A 20,538-nucleotide genomic window follows, 5' to 3' on the forward strand; every position below is an offset into this window, starting at 1 on the left:
GGACGATGTAAGATGGCCTTGCCGAAATGTCACTTCTTGTCGCCTACTGCTCAGCTCAATGGTTTCCTTGAACTATGAAAAAAGGGAGACCACTGGAAGCTCGCTGCAGTCTCCAAGTTAAGGAGATTGCAGCGTCTAATTAACGGTGACATCAAAATGGCGTAACTCCGCGAAATATCCGAGAGCTGCTTAATATCGTTTGAACGAACAACTACGGTGACTCTTTGGCGCAATGCATCATTACGTGGAGACTCCGCGCCGAGTCGAGCAGAGTCTGACGGGATTCCGTCGGGGTCGTCCCCACGAAGGACACTGCAACTTCCGGGGAGGCAGTCGATCGAATTAACCGAAGTACAGCAATTAAAGCACCCTCCCTTTTCTCCATGGTTATTCGATTTACGGAACATCGAACCGGGTCGCCTTCGTCGGCGTCGCTTGTTACTCATTAGTCAAGATTAAAACAGAACCAGCGCCGTGTAATGAGGAGTACGAACACCGCGGAAGAGGGGAAAGTACGAGCGATTACGTCTTCTCAACGGGAAGATTGCAGCTGCGCGCCGAAGGAAGTATGATGGTTCGCCGCCAGTGCCAGACGACCGGGAAACCACCACCGACGGGGGCGCAGCGGAGAATCGATAGAAGTGGTGGCACACGAGGAAACCCCCAACGTTCGCTGACGCCCCACCGCCGCGAAATTGAGTCCATTATCGCCCTGGCCAGGTACCCACCAATACCATCGATATTCGTTTAACGCGTCGTTTCCTTGCTGGGAGGGTGTGACAAACAAGGGCCTGGCGAGAAATATAAAATTTAAGAAGTGGCGCCGTGGGGAGAGAGAGAGAGAGAGAGAGAGAGAGAGAGAGAGAGAGAGAGAGAGAGAGAGAGAGAGAGAGAGAGCGGGAGGGAGGGAGGGAAGGAGGGAGAGAAAGAGAAATAACACTATCGTACAGCCCCATCGCACTCCTCTTCACACCGAGCTCTCAATTTTTGTCTGATGGGAAAATACATTTTTCACAGCCCATGATAATTCTGCATTAACGCCTCTTGTTTTATATCGGCGTGTGAATTAATAAAGACCGAAATTCCCAAGGCTTTACGTAAACCACATAAATAGGTTATGAACCTAATCGTTATACTATAATGCGTGGTTCTCCCTGTTAATAATCTAAGCGGTGTAATATTGATCGTTATGGTCGTAATTACGGTGGATATAATATTGCTAAATGCACGGGTCGGAAGAAAGGGCTGAATAATTAAAGTATATCCTTTCAGTTTTTGAATTGGATATCGCTCGCGTCAAATCGCGCTTTCGCATTGTACGAGCGATCGTTGATTCCGCGCTTGAAATTTGCAGGCAAATTCAATTCTATCACAGCTGAAGTATTTAGAGACAGGATACACGCGCGACCTGGATAGGGTAAATCGTACGAACTCGCTCGACCGAAATGGTATTCGCTTTTATACTCAAACATACTGCAAATTTTTCAGCTCGCGAAACGCAAGATTACTTGCGAGGGAGAGAAAAAACCGGACATTGGACTGTGCGAGAAACGAGTGCGGGTATCGCAACGTCGAGAGTTCGCTGAGAGTAAAAATCGCATTTCGTTAAGATCGACAGATGCTGGCTACATTCCTCGGACGGAGCACTTGAGAATAAACATCGAGGTGGTCAACTCTTTCTCTCTCTCTCTCTCTCTCTCTCTCTCTCTCTCTCTCTCTCTCTCTCGCATCTCTCGGCTTGAATAACCTACAGACTGGTTATGGCTCGAATCCCTCAGAGTCCGCATGTTTCCCCATGCCGTTTACGCGCCATTGGCCACCAATCTTCGGAATGAAACTGCCGCTGTTCAGTAGATTCTCCTCGGCGAGGGAGCCCCTGTTTCAGGTACGACGGCCGGCGCGAGAAAGCGTGTAAGAGCAAGGAGACGGAGAGCAGGAGGCGAGAGAGAGAGAGAGAGAGAGAGAGAGAGAAAGAAGAGAAGGATCGGACCGATTGGACGGAATGCGCGACGGGTGCAGCAACGGCTACGATTCCTCGATGCGTCGAATAATCACATTTAACACATCCGGCGATATACGTGAACGATACGCGTATGCTCTCGCTCGATAGCGCATGGATATATTACACATTGTATTCCGCCGGTAACCGCCGGTGCTGTAAACGGCGATATTACTGCACATTGAGAACGCGCGCGGAACAAGCGGGAGCTTATACTACGACGCGCGTTTAGCTGGGGAACGAGGTATCAAGTATGTAATGGAATTGCGCGGCTGTAAAGACAGACTATCGGTCCAATCTCACCGGCAACGTCTTCGCCGAATCTCGTCAGGTGATCTAACGAATACGCGTGTAATTGCGCCGAGAGGAGAGAGAGAGAGAGAGAGAGAGAGAGAGAGAGGGAGAGAGAGGGGGGGAGAGAGAGAGAGAGAGAGAGGGGGGGGAGAGAGAGAGAGAGAGAGAGAGATGAAAGCGGGAGAGATTACTTCGGATACTGAAACCGCGACGGTAGCTTCCGCGACGGAAGCAGCGCTGGTTTGAGGGGTTTGAGGGGTTTGAGATTCTTGCACGGTATTGTTAATACACGACCGAGATTAAGCGATCTACGAAGCACATCTAAGCAATTTCAAATTTCTGTAGATAATACAGCGTAATATGGGATAATAATCCACACGGAATATCGATACATCCAGTCAGCTGCTGCGACCCCGCCCATGGCTAATTGCGAAGGTAAATGCCATTGAACAAGCCCTGCTCTTCCCTCGGGAATTCCCCCACAATTGTTACGCAATATCATATTCACCGAAATGATACGATCTTACCAAAAATGACTACGTGTACACTTAATAATTTGTTCAACGGAAAATTAACAATTCTACGAAAATTAACGATTCCACGAAAGGAGTCTGAGAGCGCGCGTTTAATGTTTGCAAAGATATGTCTAACGATCCGAGCCACAGACGCAACCGCGCGATGTAATCGATCGCGAGCATTCGATGCGACTTCCGCGAAAGGGTACCGAAGAAAGAGAGCTGGCGATAAAACCCGACCGGCTGATTTGGTCATATACACGGTACAAATCAAAGTACCGTTGATCTTCGTCTAGAACTGCAAAGACCGGTCGCGGGATTGGCGTAGAAGCTTCTCTCCTCCTGTCCGTCGATTCCCGTCGGCTTTGCCGACAATCATCGCCGGTTGCTCCCAGCGTTTAATCATGTTACATCAGTACGACACTCTGACAATCCTATCAAAGTAACGAGGCGCGCGCGCGCGCGCGCGCACATGGCTCAAGGGATACGTATAGCGTGGGACTCAAAGTTTCATCGCAATCGATCATCTCTGATTACTTCTACATACACGACTGCACGCGTGTGCATCGCCGACTATCGACAGACTATGTACTTAAGTTCTTACATACCGGAGCCCGGCTTCGGGTGCAGATCAAAGGAAATAACGTACATTAGCAGTGATCAACATTTGCGCTGTCATATATTAAACTTCGACGTCACTTCGTCGCGTCGCCGCGTAGCGAGACGCTAAGTAAAACTCTTCTACTGTTCTCGTTATCGTATCGCACAATTTCCCGCATTGAAGACACGAGAGAAACTGTTAAAAAGGGACATTCACATGCGGTTTGTCGCGATTGCGTGTGATTATCGATATCGATCTACGTATTAAACGTAACTACTCCCTAAGCCGCCGGAAATTTGCCGGATGTTCCATCTGCTTGGAAATCAATAGACAAATGTCACGAGTTATTTTCATTCCGGTCTCTCAATTTTCTTAATTTCAGTCGTCTAACTGATAAAAACCGCAGTGGTAAAAGATTAAAAGAAGTACTAGCTCGAGCAATTTCCACAAACATTAATAGATATGTATAACGTTACGTACAATATCAGAGAACATCGCTGTCTCTTCTGATGTTGCAACATTACCGGAAGCATAACCGAGAAATTCAATAGCCAGATGTTACTGGAAGAATAGTAGTAAAATGATTTAGCGCGTTATTCGTTTCACAATTTCTCGATATCTCAGATGATATTTCGAGGACAGGAAATGGAAAGCGCGCGCCGTAAGGACGGCACGGAAAGTTTTGCCCCCATTACGGATATCGTGTGTGTGCCGCGGTGGTGATGAAGGAAACGGAAGCGAACGAACTTCGGCCAGTGCACTGGTCAAGGAGACAGGAAACACCGAGCCGTGGACTTTTGATGCGTACGTAAGCGCGGGCGGTGAAGTTCACGGAGCGAACTCAGCAATGAACTTTTTGCGAACTGTCATTGGCTTTACGATCACGCCGGCGAGCATTTACATGAACTACGGGCCCGGGTAATAGATCGCATGGAAGAAGGTGACGATAAATTTCATATTCCACCGCTCCTCCGGTAGATTCTCGCGCGCGCGCGCGCGCCAACGGAACAGACCGGTAATTTAATGCATGTTTTGCGAGACGTCTCTCTTTATGCGCTTCCTGAGACACGTCCGTAAAGCCAATCACGTTTTCACGAGGACGAGACGAGCGCGTCTCATTATTGCAGTTGTTAGGTCATTTGTTCCATCATAATGTAACTTCTTTTTGTTTGCACTTGGCGCAATACGCCGTGAAAGCTTGATTGAGTGCGACCGTAGATACCGCTCACGGCCTAACTCGCAGTTGCTTAAAAGAGCAGATTGCAGACGGAGAATTGGAAATAAACTTAAGCAACTCGGAGTAGAGTACTTTTACACTTTAGAAGTTGGCGAGATTAGATTTTGGAGACAACTGAGCGAAATTCTTTAAGATAGGTGTAATTATTTCTCCGGGTTCGTATGTCAATAATTTCACACGTTGCTATTTCGAACGATATTATATATTCCGATATATAACTTAAAAAAAAAAGTTAAGAATTAATAACATATTGCGTTTGTAAAGAAATATAACGTGCGTTCGCGGTCATTTGTTTCGATCTTCGTCCATATTGCTGTATTTATGACTTTCGACGCGTAATTTCAACGCTTCGTTCGTAATCCGAGGATTTAAAAAATTTGCAAACTCGCTGCTGCCGGATGAATTTTCAATATTTCGGTCGAGTATTGTTGCATCAAACGTTCCATCTCTTCGTAAGAGGGATGGAGCCGCTAATTCCATAATACACTCGGCTTTACAGCGAGTATCCATAGTACCACGGTACAATTGCGAATGAACAGCATATTTGAACGGCAATTGGAAGCTGGGAATTTAAGTCTTTAAAAACAAGCATCGATATTAACCTACATGCAGAGTACGACGGAGAATCAGATCACAATTCGCTTCGTATGGAAAATTAAATTGTTAATACCCAAAAGATCTCAAGAGATATTTATGTATTTTTTAAAGAACTCAGACATTAACAACGTTATGCTATTAAAAAAAAAATAATATCACCTGAAAGCTGCAAACTTAGATAAAATGTATAAGGAGACGTTGGCCGAAATCTGAATGTATATTAGGCTCATATATATTATGAATGGCTTATATAAAATAATTCTCATAAATATAAGCTAAGAAAATAGGGGCGATAAAGTTTTGACTTAGAGTTAAAATAATAAGATCCTTGTAAATTGCATCGACTTATTGTTGCGCGTTATGAAGCTATTAACTCCAAAAGTTCAAATCTATCGATGCAAAATTGAATCACCAAATATAAGTTGATGAAATAAGGTTTTAATCTATAGTTAAAACAAACTAAGATCTTCGCAAATTGTGAAAAAGTGTGAACATAGCATTACGCTATGAAATATTAAAATCGATCAATGCAAAAATGTTGAGTCAACAAGTATAAGCTGTCGAAATATCTATGATAAATATTTAATTTTAATAAAGAATTTTAATAAAGATATTTAATTTTAATAAAGAAGAACATAATCAACTGTTCTGTAATCCCGCATAGACACAGCTTTATACGTAATCTAGCTAGAAATTACGATATTCGGATAGCAAATGACCGTGAATGTGAATGACTATGTGATCCAAGCAACAAACGCGTTGTGCTTTCTAGCTTCCGCTATCACGCAGTGCAAGCGAACAGGGAGCCCTGACTTAGTAAGCGATAAGGAATCTTTTGAGCAAGAGTCGTTGACTTCTTCGTTTTTAGGAACCTTCAGAGAGGGCTGATTAGAAAACTGATATTTTAATGCATCTAGACAGTATGCGTACTATTCTTTTTCTCGTTGTCTGACTGTCGAAGGGTTTGAAAAAAGATAAAAATAGAACGTCCGAACATTCTTTTTTTATTTATTATTATGACAAATATTATAAGCAGTAATATTTATTTATTATTATGGCAAATATTATAAGCAGTAATATTTAAGTAGCGTATTAGCCATATTTATACTTACGTTATGTACAAGCGGAAAATATAAATCTCGTTATTTCCGATTGTACACCGGTAATCCGCAATTTATATGCAACTTTTGTATTTACTGTGGCATTTCTTCACTTATCGCGAGCAGAGACTTTTATATATGTACAATTCGTACATATGATACATGCAACGATTAACATATACACAAGTGACAGATTAATTTAACGTCACAATTATAGTTTCACGGCAAAGTGTAAACTTTGCAACACGAAAAAATTTTGTTGCTCAGATGTTTCTGGAGCGGTCCCCTAAGTTGTCATGATGTTGCGGAAGTGCGTTAAAAATACAGGACCACGCATTGGATCGGATAATTGATGCAAAAACTCACCTTTAAACGAAGATCACTGACCGTCCAGACACGGCTCGCGTAATCGTTCGATGCTCCAAGGATGAGGGTGCCAGTCGAGTCGAAGTCCACCGACATCACACCAGCGTTGCTGCCAACTAAGATGCCTTTGCTCTCGGATGCACCTGTAACAGAATGTTTATGTACACATTATTATACAATCTGCTCGCGCAACGTCGTGTTTAATTCTCTATTTACGTACATCCCTCAATTACTTTGTCCCTCATTACACGACCATTCGCCCGTTGCCTTCCTTTCTTCTAAACCGCGCATTTCTCTCTGAATATGACTAATTAAATTTATGCTCTGACGGCTTAATTGGTAACGAGCAATTCAAAGAGCAAAACAGGAAGGGGGATCTTATAACCGCCTCAGACAAGAGGAAACAGAAGAAGAAAGAGAGACAGAGACCGACGAAAAGGGAGAAATAGGAATTAAGGCAGAGCGGAACGATGAAGAAGCAACAAAGCCGAAATGGCCGAGAAATGGAGAATACGTGGAGAGATGGAGAGATTCGGAATAGCAGATTTTGAGCTAAGCGGATATAACCCATACAATAAGGACGGTTGTTTCATCCAATTTGTAGTGCGAAGGGTAGAGGAATTATACTCGAGAGTGTTACGGCATGTGTGCGATCGCCTCGCCACGACATGGAGAACGTTTCTCCCGACAAAACGGCTTTTACTAGACGTCGCGAGGGTAAACTATACGTCGCCGGCCGCGCAAAGTAACCTGTTGATTCGTTAACATACTTCATTAAGTGGATCATGAGGAGACCTTTGGGCAAGAAAAGAATAACACTGCCAGCATCGTCGCCTACGTTAAATAGAAACGTGCAGAGAGCATATAACATGGAGAGGAAGATAAAATGAACGTACTCGAGCCTACAGATGCCAGAAAAAGAGAAGATCCCGTATTTATCTCGAATTATTGAAAAAAATAAATAACACAAATATTTTATATATTAAGTCCTTTCTCATAAGACTATACTGGGTGTCCCATTTTAATAATGCACTTCGATTATCATTGCAGGGAGCGGTCGTAAAAAAATGTTTCAGACAAAAGTTGTAGGGTTCAGAGGAGATCATCTGGTGACCTTCATCTTGACCTTGGGATCAAATTTGGAGGTCATTCGAAGGTCAACATAAACATTTTAAACGGAAATCTCTATTTTTCAGTACATATTCTTGTAACTCAGCTCGAGAGCTTTCCAAACCACTATAATTAAGTTTTTTTTTTTTCAGTATTTTCCGAGTTACAAGGCTTTAAATAGTACTGGCGGCATTACCCAAGGTCTACCACGTGGAGGTTGCTCGGTCAGATTTACACCTTTTTTGCCTTGTGTGTGTGTGTGTGTGTGTGTGTGTGTGTGTGTGTGTGTGTGTGTGATCATGCTTGCGTGTGAGTGTGGATACCTAAGAATGATAAAATACATATTTTATTGAAAGTGTTCGAAAACATGTCCCCCTTCTTGGATACATAAATCCAATCTTTCGTAAAAATTGTTACGAACTCTTTCAAGCATAGCTTGTTACACACACACACACACACACACACACACACACACACACACACACACACACACGCGCGCGCGCGCGCACACGCACACACACACACACACACACAAAAGACAAAAAAGATGTATATCTGACCGAGCAACCTCCATGTGGTACACCTTGGGTAATACTGACGGTACTCTGTTTCAAGCCTTGTAACTCGGTAAATACTGAATAAAAAAATATTTAATTATAGTATTTTGGAAAGCTCTCGAGCTGAGCTACAAGAATATGTACTGAAAAATAGGGATTTCCGTTTCAAATTTTTATGTTGACCTTCGAATGACCTTCAGATTTGACCCCAAGGTCAAGATGAAGGTCACCATCAGGTGACTACCTCTGAACCCTACAACTTTTGTTTGAAATATTTTTCTTATGATCGCTCCCTGCAATGATAATCGAAGTGCACTATTAAAATGGGACACCCTGTATATCCTCTTATTTTGATGTCGCAATTACTCGCCAGAAATTTATTTATAAAAATAATTCTTTACTTCTCTCTTAGATTAGAAAAAAATATGATTGTCTCTGTATAAAAAATTAAATCACATGTCAATCTTTTGGCTACTAATATTAGTTATCACATAAATCGAATTTAAGTATATCCTATGTACCAGACATTTCATACACAAATGCATTTAATGCGTCCATAACGTCCTGCGATAAATGCATCGTAATGCGGACAGCGCTGCAGTTACGTCGACAAATACACCTAAATCGTTTTGCCAGTCTCAATAAAGATCTTTATTAGCCACTAGCTCACATAAGGTTCTTGTATCATTTTACTTCGTGGTTCGCTAGTTAAAATCAATTTTACGCACGTAAACCGTAATTAGGTTATAAAGCCATAATTACACTATTAACCAGATATAAGAGCCAATGTTTAGTGTCGATGTCGGATATAGAAAACTGACCGCGAATACGTTTCGTAAAAGTTCAGCAGCATCTAAACGAGAACGAAGGAACGCGTGTAATTCAACATCACCGCACCTCATCGGGAATTTGAATAATAACAAAACCAGCAAATAAATTCCTAGCAGGAGGAGATCATCTTCACCGCTTGCACGCGATGCACTTGCGACTACCATGTCGTTTACCCGCGTGAATGCTCCGACTAATCGCATTCTTTACCTTGCTCACGTTCGACGCCTTGAACGTAATTTACATCCTACCATCGCGCGGCAATTGGCGCTATGTATCATCATTCGCGGCAATGATTTATAGTGTAAAATTTCTTATTCTACAGGTGTAATATCTCAAAATAGTCTCAATATTAGTCAATATTCAAAATTAAAAAGTTGCAGCGGTGATTTATCTTACCTCAAAATTCTATCAAAAATTTTTAACGAATTGTAAATATATTTGCAACAGTAATTTGGAATAATATTATGAAAGATGAATCGTAATCATACTCTAATAATCACCTTTAGCGATATTCCATAGTTTCACTTTTCTATCAGCACCACCAGTAGCCAGTAAGATTCTATCGGTAGGTGACCATTTAACAGCGTAAACTTCACCGTCATGAGCACTCTGTAAGGATTATTAAACACTTGATATATAAAATTGCAAGATATCTTGCATGCATTCAATTAAATATATGACATAAACGCGCAACGCCTATGAAGTATGGATTTGACTTCACAATGCATAAAGATTGCAAAGCACTGATAAGCTTTGACCATAAGGAATCAATAATTATATTGTACATAATTATACGTTACTTCAAATGTATACATTTTTTTTTTCACAATTAATCTATTCGATTTTTCAAATAACATTTAATTTTTTACTTAAAAATAGCATGTACTATAAACTTTGTACGCCGAAATATAAAATTAAAACAGATATTTCATGCAAGAATATCATGAGTGCAAGGATACTTAATGCTAAGCAAATAAAAATTTTTATCATGATTTTGATGTAATATATTAATATATCAAAGCATATATCATAACATTTTGACATCAAACGATACTTAGTCTAATTTCGATAATAATAACACTAAATATTTCTCTAATATCATACTTTACAAGCAACATTAATTTGCTTAAATGTACATAGAACTTAAGAACTTACCAATACACCGAATTTACTAATAAAAATATCAATAAAATAAAAGTTACCAGTATTTTATCAATACATCATTACCTTTATCTGTGTATATACATACTGTGATTTTACATTTAGAAAAAATTTCTTATTCAGAAAGTTGGGAAACTGATAACAGACAAGTTTGTTCTATCCTATTCCTATTTGAAAACGATATACCTTCACCATAAAATTTTTTGTAATTCGACTAATCAAAAACAACATCACCGTTGTTAATATATCCAATAGGTATTGCAAAGCATAATATAAGACAAGGCCTTTTAAAGTGACAAGAACTTAATAGAGCTCAGCATGTAACCTACACTTCATATAAAAAAAAATGGTTATAACTATATGTAAAAAAAAATAATCTTTCACATGTAAAAAGCACCGATGTAAAATCAAAGAATATATCAAGACTAAATTATGAGATATTTATTTCACTGCCTAAGTAAAATAACAGTTGACAACTTAATTAGAAATTAAATATGTTATGCTTGTAAATGAGTTTGTATTATTAAATACACATATATTTCGACGTACAAAGCATGCAATTCCGCATATCGATGTTATTGAAAATATTAAATATTGACACGTGTAAATACTTTTATAATGGGAGCACGTGATATGAGTTATTTTATATTTAAATCAACGTACAAACGTTACGGATACATTCGTTGGCACTGCTGTCGGAAGACCAGCGATTCCTTCTTTTAAGCTCGAGCGATCAGGACTGACGGGTCGCGTGTCTCGTGCTGCATCTTCTAACTCTTTCTGCATCTTCGCTTGCCTCTTTCTGTAAAGAAATGAAAAACAGATATATTATTAGATGCATGCAACATCGTATTAACGTCCAATGAAGTTGCGAAAGCAACTTAAAGCATATATTGCAATATATGTTAATACTTTCCGTGATTATCTCGCACCATACATCTTATTGTACAAAGCTATAGCATTATAGAATATGCCATTTTATTATGCATATAATTTCCACTTTCACTTCCTCCCTGTTAGCAGAACCAATATTTCTATGAAAACATTACAAAAGAAAGGTATAGAATGGGATAATATTTTTTTTTCTTTTCAAGTTTGTTATCTATTTTTATATGCTATTTTTACACGGGATAATATAAATGTATATTAGAGATATACCATATAGTCACCCATAGATAAAATACCTGAATCAATATACAAAGTGCAAAGTAAAGTGTATAGTTCCATTAAATTACCAACCCAGTTATTTAGCATTAAGCAAAATGTTTCTCACTTCATTTCATTAAACTTACCCAAATTTTGATAGGGTATGCATCAAAAAGGCTGTTGGACTCGTAAAACTGAAACGAAAATGTCAAGCAGTGTGATGTGCCTGTGTATAAAGCCCCAGAATAACAGAATGTAAATGAATGTATATATTCCGTACAAAGCTTAAATATTTTATGTAATATTTATAGCTTATGAAAATGCGCTTTTAAAAATATTTATATTTATATAATAAAAGTTATATATTATTAAAATATATATGAATATATTCATTAATATATTTAAAAATGTTATTGCTTGCACTTCTTCTAAAAAGAAAGAGAGTGAACCTTAATTTGTTTTAATAAAAACTTATAAAATGCATATCACATAGTTAATAAACAGATAGTTTACATTCGAAATTATGTAACATGCATTCACTAGTTACACATTACTTTAATTAATAACAATCCAAATTATTTAAGAGAACAAACTTGAAAAGATTTACTATGTATTTCAAATATTACATCTTAAGCAATAAAATGTATAAGTCAAATAATATTTCTTGAAATTGTATATCAGATTTTATAAGTGTGTAAAGTGTAGGATAAGTTTTTCCATAGAAAGGTTGTGCTAAAGAAAGAAATTAAACAGAAGATTGCTCTGTAGATCAACTAACACACTTTCATGCAAACCTATATACTATAACACATGACATATACACAATACATATATACCAAATCAAAGGTGCATGCAGAAAGAATCGACGGAGATTTTGAAAGCTAATTAAACAGTTAAAAACATCTGTTATAATCTGTTATAAGAATATATATTTATAAATAAGTGAAAAATACAACATGCAAAACTGTACACATATATTGTTACATTACACAAAAATCAAGGCATTATAAATGTAAAGGTAGTTATTGCTACTATATAGAAGTTTCATAATTTAAAAAAGAAAGAACATTAAAGAATTCTTATTAAAAAATTATTAACTGCTTTATTAATTTGCTGTATAATCATAAATTCAAAAATTATAATTGTATCTTATATTCTACATCCTGTTAGCAATAAAAAGGCAGCAATTCCCATAACTTTCACAACATTTGCGACTATAATCTCTAATTGCGACTGTTAAAACGCATAAATATCATTGTTAATATATGTACTCACCTCAAGAAGTTGTCGTTCTCTTCATTCATCTTTTCAGCATCTCTGGCTTTGTATTTTATTAATCGTTCAATCAATTGTCGATTTTCTTCCTGTTTTGAAATATTAGTTTTTTAAAGATACAAAAGGAATATCTTCTAATTATAAAGAAACAAACAAAAATAATTTATTTAACTTTTATAAAGGATATATATGGTAAACAAAAGCATAATTTTTACTATATTTTTGAGACCATATGTTAAATACCTGTGTTTTTCTAAGTTTTTCCTCTAAAGATGCAAAAGCAAGTTGCAAAGCTTGATGTTCATCCCTGAGCATTTGATTAACACCTTCTAATTCTTTTTCCCTGCCAAGGCATTTAGTTATTTCTATGCGTAGGTTAGCATTAACTTCTAAACTTTCTGCAAGACTGAAAAGAAATAATAATAATAGACTATAAATCTGTAAAATAAGCAATTAGTTTAATCCATATAAATATAAATATATTTGATTTACCTGGTATCCTTTGCATGAAGTTCTTTTGTCATTTCTTGCATCTTGTTATTAAGATCTACTATTTGTTGCGTATGTTCTCCTTTTCTTTTATGTAGCATCGCTAATTCTTCCGCTTGCTTTAGCAGTCTTGCCTCAAGATCTGGATTTCCACCTATACCAACACCACCACTGGCTACCTCGCGACGAAGGGTTTCATTTGCTATTGTCAGTTGCATATTAGCACCACGCAATGTGTTTGCATTCTCAAATAATCTATTATCTGTAATACAAAAGGATCATTTCTATAAAATATATATGTAAATGCTGTTAATTTACAAGCTAATAAAATTTAAAATATTTCATGCAGAAACTAACATAATATACAATGTGTGTCTATGATATCTAATCAAGACATATGGTAAATGAACATACTATGTAGCAACAACTCGGTTGCTATCTCTGTGTATCCAAAACAATGTACTGACACTGTACATTGTATCGACTTGATATGAATGAGAATATAAAACTTACGTAGGCTAATGAGATCAGCAAAACAATTAGTTTGAGATCTATTCCTTTCACGCAGCTGCGAAATTAAATCTTTTCTCCAGTTGATGTCTTCTCGAGTGACGAGCGATGCACCTGTTTCGAGTGTGGCCATTTTTCTCGACTAAACCGTCTATCCTATCAAAATAAAGGAACGCTACTGGTTTGAACCTTGATCAGAACAGTTTTAGATTTGCAGATCCAAAGGACGCTCCTGTTGATTGTTACACCATAGTTAAATATTTCCTCACATGTATTAGACAATTTCGTCCAGTGAATCACATGCGACTAACAGTCGTTGTTAATGTTCAAATATCTCATTACAATCACATGACACCTTCGTGTTCATGCGAATATTTTTAATTATGAAAATAGCTATCCTAACCTATACGTGTTACGTACCAAACACTGCGCTGCTACTTTGAAATTATTCGGTATCGCTGCATACATCGATATGCCACTACCGGTTACAATCGACATGACATCGCAGCGATATATCGATGTCATGAAGGTTAGTTCGGTGCATTATACAGGACAGAATTCGCGCCTATGCGTTATGGACTGTCAAAATTACAACTCCTTTCATTGAATGCCAGTAAAATAAAATGCCAAAGTAAGTAAATATTGTAAATAAAATGTAAATTTCTTGAAATGAATACTGTTATATACGTCGCTTACAATGACGAGAAACAATCGCCAAAGTTGACTAATTGAAAGAGATTTTTATTTATAGTACATGTTTAAATGTACTTATTTGTGATAAAAAGTTGCAGGTAGAATTACAAATATCTTAATTTAATATTAAAGAAACCTTTTCTATTTTCTTATTAAAACTAAAGAGAATAATAGAATTAATTAAAATATATTAGTGTTATTCATAGATTCTTGGTTAGATTGCATCTTTGTTTATATTTTTTAAATCAAAGTAATGATATATTAAATAACAATTTAATTTATATGTTATCGAGTAATACTCATGATACTAATAAAAATATATGTCAATATAATTCAAGTATAATGACATATATATATATATATACACAGACAGAATAAGAATTTTGTAAATAACTTTAAGAGAGATATATAATCAATTTATTTTATAACATTCTTTTATAAATGATTGCTAGACGTATGTAATGCAATATCAAAACATACATAGCAGAAAATATTCCAATAAAATATCTAATAATGATGCTTCAAATAATACAGCAAAAAAGATCAGGTACTTAATATATATAATCATAAATATATATGTTTTGTATTAATTTTATATTAAATAGATATAATATTATACAATATGTACTCAAAACAGTACATATAAAAATTGTAAACAGAAATATAAAATTATATGATATAGGAAAAGAAGTATAATTAAATTGAATAATAAGTGGCAAATTGTTTATAACAAAAAATACAGAAAGTATCAATTATTTACAAAGAAAGTTAGCCCAAATGAATATGTCTTTTACTCAGTACTTAATACTGGCATTGGTATGGAACTAGGAGTAGCAGCAGGTATGGTATGTAACAATAATTGATAAAAGATTTTAATCTTTTGACCTTAAAAAAGAACCCGAAAATATAAAACAATTTAAATATTTATTTGATACACAAGGGATAATTAATATTAACATTATATATTTGATATTGAACTTTTATTTCTTTTTTACCATGTCTAGATAAAAAAGTACATTCTACTAGAATATCACCTTGTATATTTACCTATGATGGTACATTTATCAATAATTTAAAAGCCTAATGAATAATTAATTTGATAGTATATATATTTTTTAGATAACACATAGTATACTCGAACTTTATAATAAATTGGTAGCAAATGAAGCAAAGAACATCTATATTAAGCACTGGGAAAAATTTGGGCAAGATTCAATTTACCTCTTGTTTTGAATTCTAAATGTTTTAGTACATTTTATGTTCTTTTGTGTACTTTTTATATATTTTAAAGGAAATTTGAACCAAATCTTTGACATGTCTATTGACTTGTTTATAATAGATATTTTTTGATTATATTTATAGAAAAAACATAATTGTTCTACGAGGATTTAATCACAAACACTTAAAGTATCTTGAAGAAGAAGCCAAATTTGTGAGTCTAGGCAGACATGCTATTTACCAACGATGGTATAACAGTACCATAATATTAGTTTTATCGGTATTTGGACGGAAGGAAGATATTGAAGATATCTTTGAGGGACTTCCATATTTACGATGAAGTATAATAATGAGGTATTTTTATCTTTTTCATAATAATTTATAATCTGTTGCGAGAGAGTAGAAGAGATAAAGGAAAAAAGGAAAGAAGATAAAAATATTCTTTATAAAATCTAACACTGTTTCTTTTGAATATCTAGTTTTCACTAGCTTCAACTTCGATACATTGAACATGATATCCACGATTGAATTCAAATCAGACATGACATCAGTATATTTTTGCAGTATGAAGCTTCAACAGTTCCTATTTCTTGCTCACCACACTCTTCTACATCGACAGCCGATACCCAATATCAACCGGGAAAGATAATTATGTCCAGTATCTACATATGGAGCTATTCGACTGAACTAATAATCTCGTCCAATCTGCAGGAACATTATCAAAGGAAGTCTTCAGCTCCCATATTCTACGAACGTGAGAATAGCACCTCATTGTACGTCACGAAGAGCATAAAGAAAGCTGTCACTCGCGGTTACTCTTGATACCATCAGAACTGCTGGTAAACAGCAGTACCGATCATGCCTCTGAGAGAGACCAGACGATGATGTCTCGACAGCGCGGGCCACCGTCGAAAGGTTCACGGATATCAATCTAGAAGCGCTCGACGAGGGAGTCAGTGAAGAAAGTAAAGGACACGTTAAAGCGCAAAAGGTTGCGAGTAAAGAGAGGCAAGCGCCACGCCCGCCCCTCCATGCACAGCGCGACCGCAGAGGGGGCGTCGGCGGAGAACGGCTGGTGGTCGGCGCAGCCGCTCGCCGCGTTTTATGCAACCAGTCTTGCTTCGGAGCGAGCGAATCCACTGCCCCGGCCTTTGACAGACGGGATAGCGTGTGCAGTGTCACATCGGTATTGTCCACCGTCGTCCGTCCGTCGGTCGTCTCTCGGCTCGACTCTCGTTGTCGTACGACCGGTAACGTGCGTGGTCACGCGCCCCGGCGAAGAGACACCACACCGGTGATCCTACTATTCGGTTTCTTGCCGCGCTCAACGCTAGGACACAGAGGCCTATCTACAGAGTCTGGCATAATACTACAACGACGCTTTGTTTTCTGCGTGCGTCCTCGTATTGCCGGCAAGACGAGCAAGGATAAGCGAGCGAGCGAACGCGCCTTGAACGGCGACGAGGCGGTGTCGACGAGGCGGCGTTCCCCCGATACAGTATCACTTCGCGCAGAGCTGCGCCGCGTACGATTCACGATCGCACCCCACTGCAACCGTACGGTGTGGGCTCGTGTCCGTCGACGGAGTGGCAGTGTGACGGCGGTCGGGCGGTCGGTGGTGTGCTGACACACCGAGTGCATTATTCACGATTGTGTGTGCGTGTTTATATGCGTGACGTGTGCGTAAAAGCGAAGCGGAGTCCAGCGGTGGAACACGCGCGCGAGCAAGAGGGAGAGAGATACAGGTAGAAGGAGAGAGGGACGGGTGCGACGGCGAGGCGGCCGTGAATCCTCAATACGTGGCTACGCTCACGCCGCGCGTATTCCGCGCGACACGAATACAACGACGACAACGACGACCACGACGACGACAACGACGTCGTTGACTTGGGGACTACGACTGGAGCGAGAGAGAAAGGCGCGTACCCGCACGCGCTACGAATTATCACGCGTTCGCTTCACCGCGACGCTTCTCCTAGCGCGTGCAGGTTCCTAGCTCCTAGGTCGACTCCTTCGACCTCTTCCTCGTCGTCACTATGGCGGACGACGAGGTTCTCTTCGACGATGTTTACGAGCTCTGCGAGATTATCGGCAAGTGAGTAACGAGAATCCTAAAGAGCGAAAAGAGCGAGAATGAGAGAGAGAGGGAGAGAGCATGAAGGTTTGCGATAGATAGAGAGGGGTATAAGGAGGTACTGCGTGAGAGAGAAAGCGCGATGCGATTGGATGAACGGCAGTGGGCGGAGGTACCTTGAGCGTGTCGGTTGCGTGCGTGAGTGTATGGATGTGTAGATGTGCGCAGGCATTTGCATGTGTGTGACCCGTTGATAAGAGATCACGCATGTGTACGTGCGTCGTTCGTACATCGGTGTGGGAGCACGGAGCGAGTGAGTAACGACGCGTAAGGTAGGGGAAAGAGATGCGAGTCGAATGAGGAAGACGAGCCGGGCTCGTCGCGTGTACGTGAAGTTTCTGTCTGCTTCCAGTTTCCACCTTTGTCGAATTTCATCTAGTATACTCGACCTCCACCGCCAACCATGCTTGCGAAGCAAACAAAAGTGTATCATTTCCCTCTTTTATTCATATGGTACATGCTATAAATAAATTTGTATGATCTTAATCTGTTTGCATCATTAAAAACCAATCAATAAACCCGAGGAAATAATACACTATTTATCTTTTTAATGATTATACAATTAACAAATAAACGATTATATTCTATCATGACACTGAAAACCAAATACATGTGAGAAATTTTTAAATTTGCAAATTTTGTAAGATTAAATATAACAAGAGTGCAGTTAAAGTTTTGGGTAATTTTTGTTTTTGCGATCTGCAGAGCTCAGATAGCACAGAGATAACTAGAGAACACTGACATTACCGACTGTTTTAATGTAAATATTTTATAAAAATACCTGAACACAAAAAGGAGGAGATAACTCTTCTTTTTTTTATATTCGATATCAATTTTATCCAATATTTTATTTTATTTTAAATATTTTGTAAATATGTATATATAAAGCATTTGGAAATTAAAATTTTCTTTTTGTAAATATATATATATACACACACACACACGTGTGTGTGTGTGTGTGTGTGTGTGTGTGTGTGTGTGTGTGTGTGTGTAGAAATTAATCATATATATACCCCAGCTAAACATTTTTGATATTTTTTTCAAGCTTATATAACATAACATAATCATGTTTTCTATATTTCATATTTGTTTTATAACTCTTATAGTTTCATGCACTGATTACTCTATATTCTACAGAAAAAATCATTCAGTTTCATTCAATCAGAATTAAGTTCGCGAAAGGAATATGGCTTACCGACTTTTCCTTCAGCATGGCGAGAGAGTAAAGCCTAAATCTACAATTTATAAATTGTTCTTTGAGTTGTCGTAATCTAGCCTAACGAACGAGTAATATAGTATTCATTATTCACAAGTCAAATTGCTCAGAGATATTCATTTTCTATGTTTTGCACAACGAGAGCACAAATAACTACATTTTCACCACTCCTGACGATAATTCCCAAGTGAAATTCACTCCGTAGGTTAAAAGCGTAAAAATAGAGCTACTTGAATTCTGCGTTACCATAATAGGACGAAGCTTTTATTCGTCGCTACTAGTAAATAAGCTACCAGATGTACATTTTACATTATTCTTTCATAACGAACGCGCGATGCTTATTTAACATTTCCGATGACAATTCGTACACGAAGCTTATTACCATAAGCTAAAATCGCGGCAAGTACAGAAGAGTTTTGGAATGCATACAAGTGCTGTGAACCGATCGAACATCTAACAATTGAAATGACCGAAATATCTCAATAGATCTTAATAGACATCACATTTTTTTTTCACGTGACATTTCCACAGTTATGTACAGCAACGATACTTTACTGTAACAAACTTATATATAACACTTACTTTCGGTACTCTCGGCGATAATTACCTCGCGAGAACCTTTCCGCGAGTCGAAATGTCCGGAGTAGCAACTCCAGCCCCAAGCCACTATAATGGAATGAGATTTCGTTTAGCACTCCCGACAAGCTCGTACCGCGAAATATCTATTTACAGGTGTTGTTTAATAATATTCTATAACGAACGCGCGACACATACTTTCGATATTCCTAACGACAACACGCGTACCAATTCTGCCTGTGGCGAGCCAAAATCGCGGGAAATGCGGAACAGTTTAACTTCTATTCCGTCTATTGCCTGAAGGTATCGCGATTGAGAATCTCTCGAAGTGCATATGTGATATTTCGAGTACAAAAAGTGTAACATGGTGTATGTAAAAAAACAAACAAATATTAATTTTCTGCAACTTGAAGCAGTCCTGATGCTCGAAATAGCCTCAATATGGGAAATATATTGAAATTAACAGCGTCATGAAAAAATTTTTCTGATTATCGCATGATATATGTACAATCGTGCGTAAAAACATCCGACTACTTTGTCGGGATTGGTTGACGTTTGCTCTGAAATCCACCGCGAAAATCGTTCGATGCCAAACGATCGTCCATTTTCTCACAGGCGAGAATCCCGACAGCATCCTTTCTCCGTAATCTTTTGCATTATCGCGTAAATATGTAATCGTGTATAGACAGGATAGCGGACATCCGAACCATCCCATCGTGAATATCTTTTACTTATTTTCGAGGTAAACGAGTTTTCCCTTGCTATTTTGTTATTCAAACACGTCCTATGCTCTGCTCGTCACTACTTGGCTAAAGTAAGGTTAGAAGCGTCCCGCGTATTTAGATTTAGAACGCTATAGTACGTAATATTAAAACGCAAGAACGTATATATGCCTATCGCGACTCGTGTTGCT

The 20,538-nt window shown here is 38.2% G+C and overlaps 2 protein-coding genes across 13 annotated transcripts in view; one reads left to right on the top strand and one right to left on the bottom strand.

Moving 5' to 3' along the window:
• Atg16 (Autophagy-related 16) overlaps positions 1–14,202 on the bottom strand; it is a 474,347-nt gene extending 460,145 nt beyond the window's left edge. The window contains exons 1-9 of one of the 2 annotated variants that reach the window (XM_011149830.2): positions 14,058–14,202; positions 13,792–13,944; positions 13,282–13,540; positions 13,033–13,195; positions 12,790–12,878; positions 11,661–11,708; positions 11,032–11,170; positions 9,708–9,816; positions 6,710–6,852 (exon numbers count right to left, since the gene is read on the bottom strand). In XM_011149830.2, the coding sequence (XP_011148132.1) occupies positions 6,710–6,852; positions 9,708–9,816; positions 11,032–11,170; positions 11,661–11,708; positions 12,790–12,878; positions 13,033–13,195; positions 13,282–13,540; positions 13,792–13,921 (1,080 nt within the window). In that variant the 5' untranslated portion in view covers positions 13,922–13,944; positions 14,058–14,202. Of the gene's footprint in view, positions 1–6,709; positions 6,853–9,707; positions 9,817–11,031; positions 11,171–11,660; positions 11,709–12,789; positions 12,879–13,032; positions 13,196–13,281; positions 13,541–13,791 lie in introns of both variants that reach the window. The other variant, XM_011149833.2, reaches the window with a different exon arrangement.
• A 2,543-nt stretch (positions 14,203–16,745) lies between these two features.
• The window catches only part of CASK (peripheral plasma membrane protein CASK), a 217,423-nt gene continuing 213,630 nt past the window's right edge, over positions 16,746–20,538 (top strand). For 2 of the 11 annotated variants that reach the window (XM_025308194.1, XM_025308202.1), the window contains exon 1: positions 16,746–17,794. In XM_025308194.1, the coding sequence (XP_025163979.1) occupies positions 17,736–17,794 (59 nt within the window). In that variant the 5' untranslated portion in view covers positions 16,746–17,735. The remainder of the gene's footprint in view (positions 17,795–20,538) is intronic. The other 9 variants (XM_025308196.1, XM_025308193.1, XM_025308195.1 and 6 more) reach the window with 7 other exon arrangements.

This window comes from Harpegnathos saltator, unplaced genomic scaffold (assembly GCF_003227715.2).
Source record: "Harpegnathos saltator strain DR-91 unplaced genomic scaffold, Hsal_v8.6 scaffold140, whole genome shotgun sequence".
NCBI classification, from domain to species: domain Eukaryota; kingdom Metazoa; phylum Arthropoda; class Insecta; order Hymenoptera; family Formicidae; genus Harpegnathos; species Harpegnathos saltator.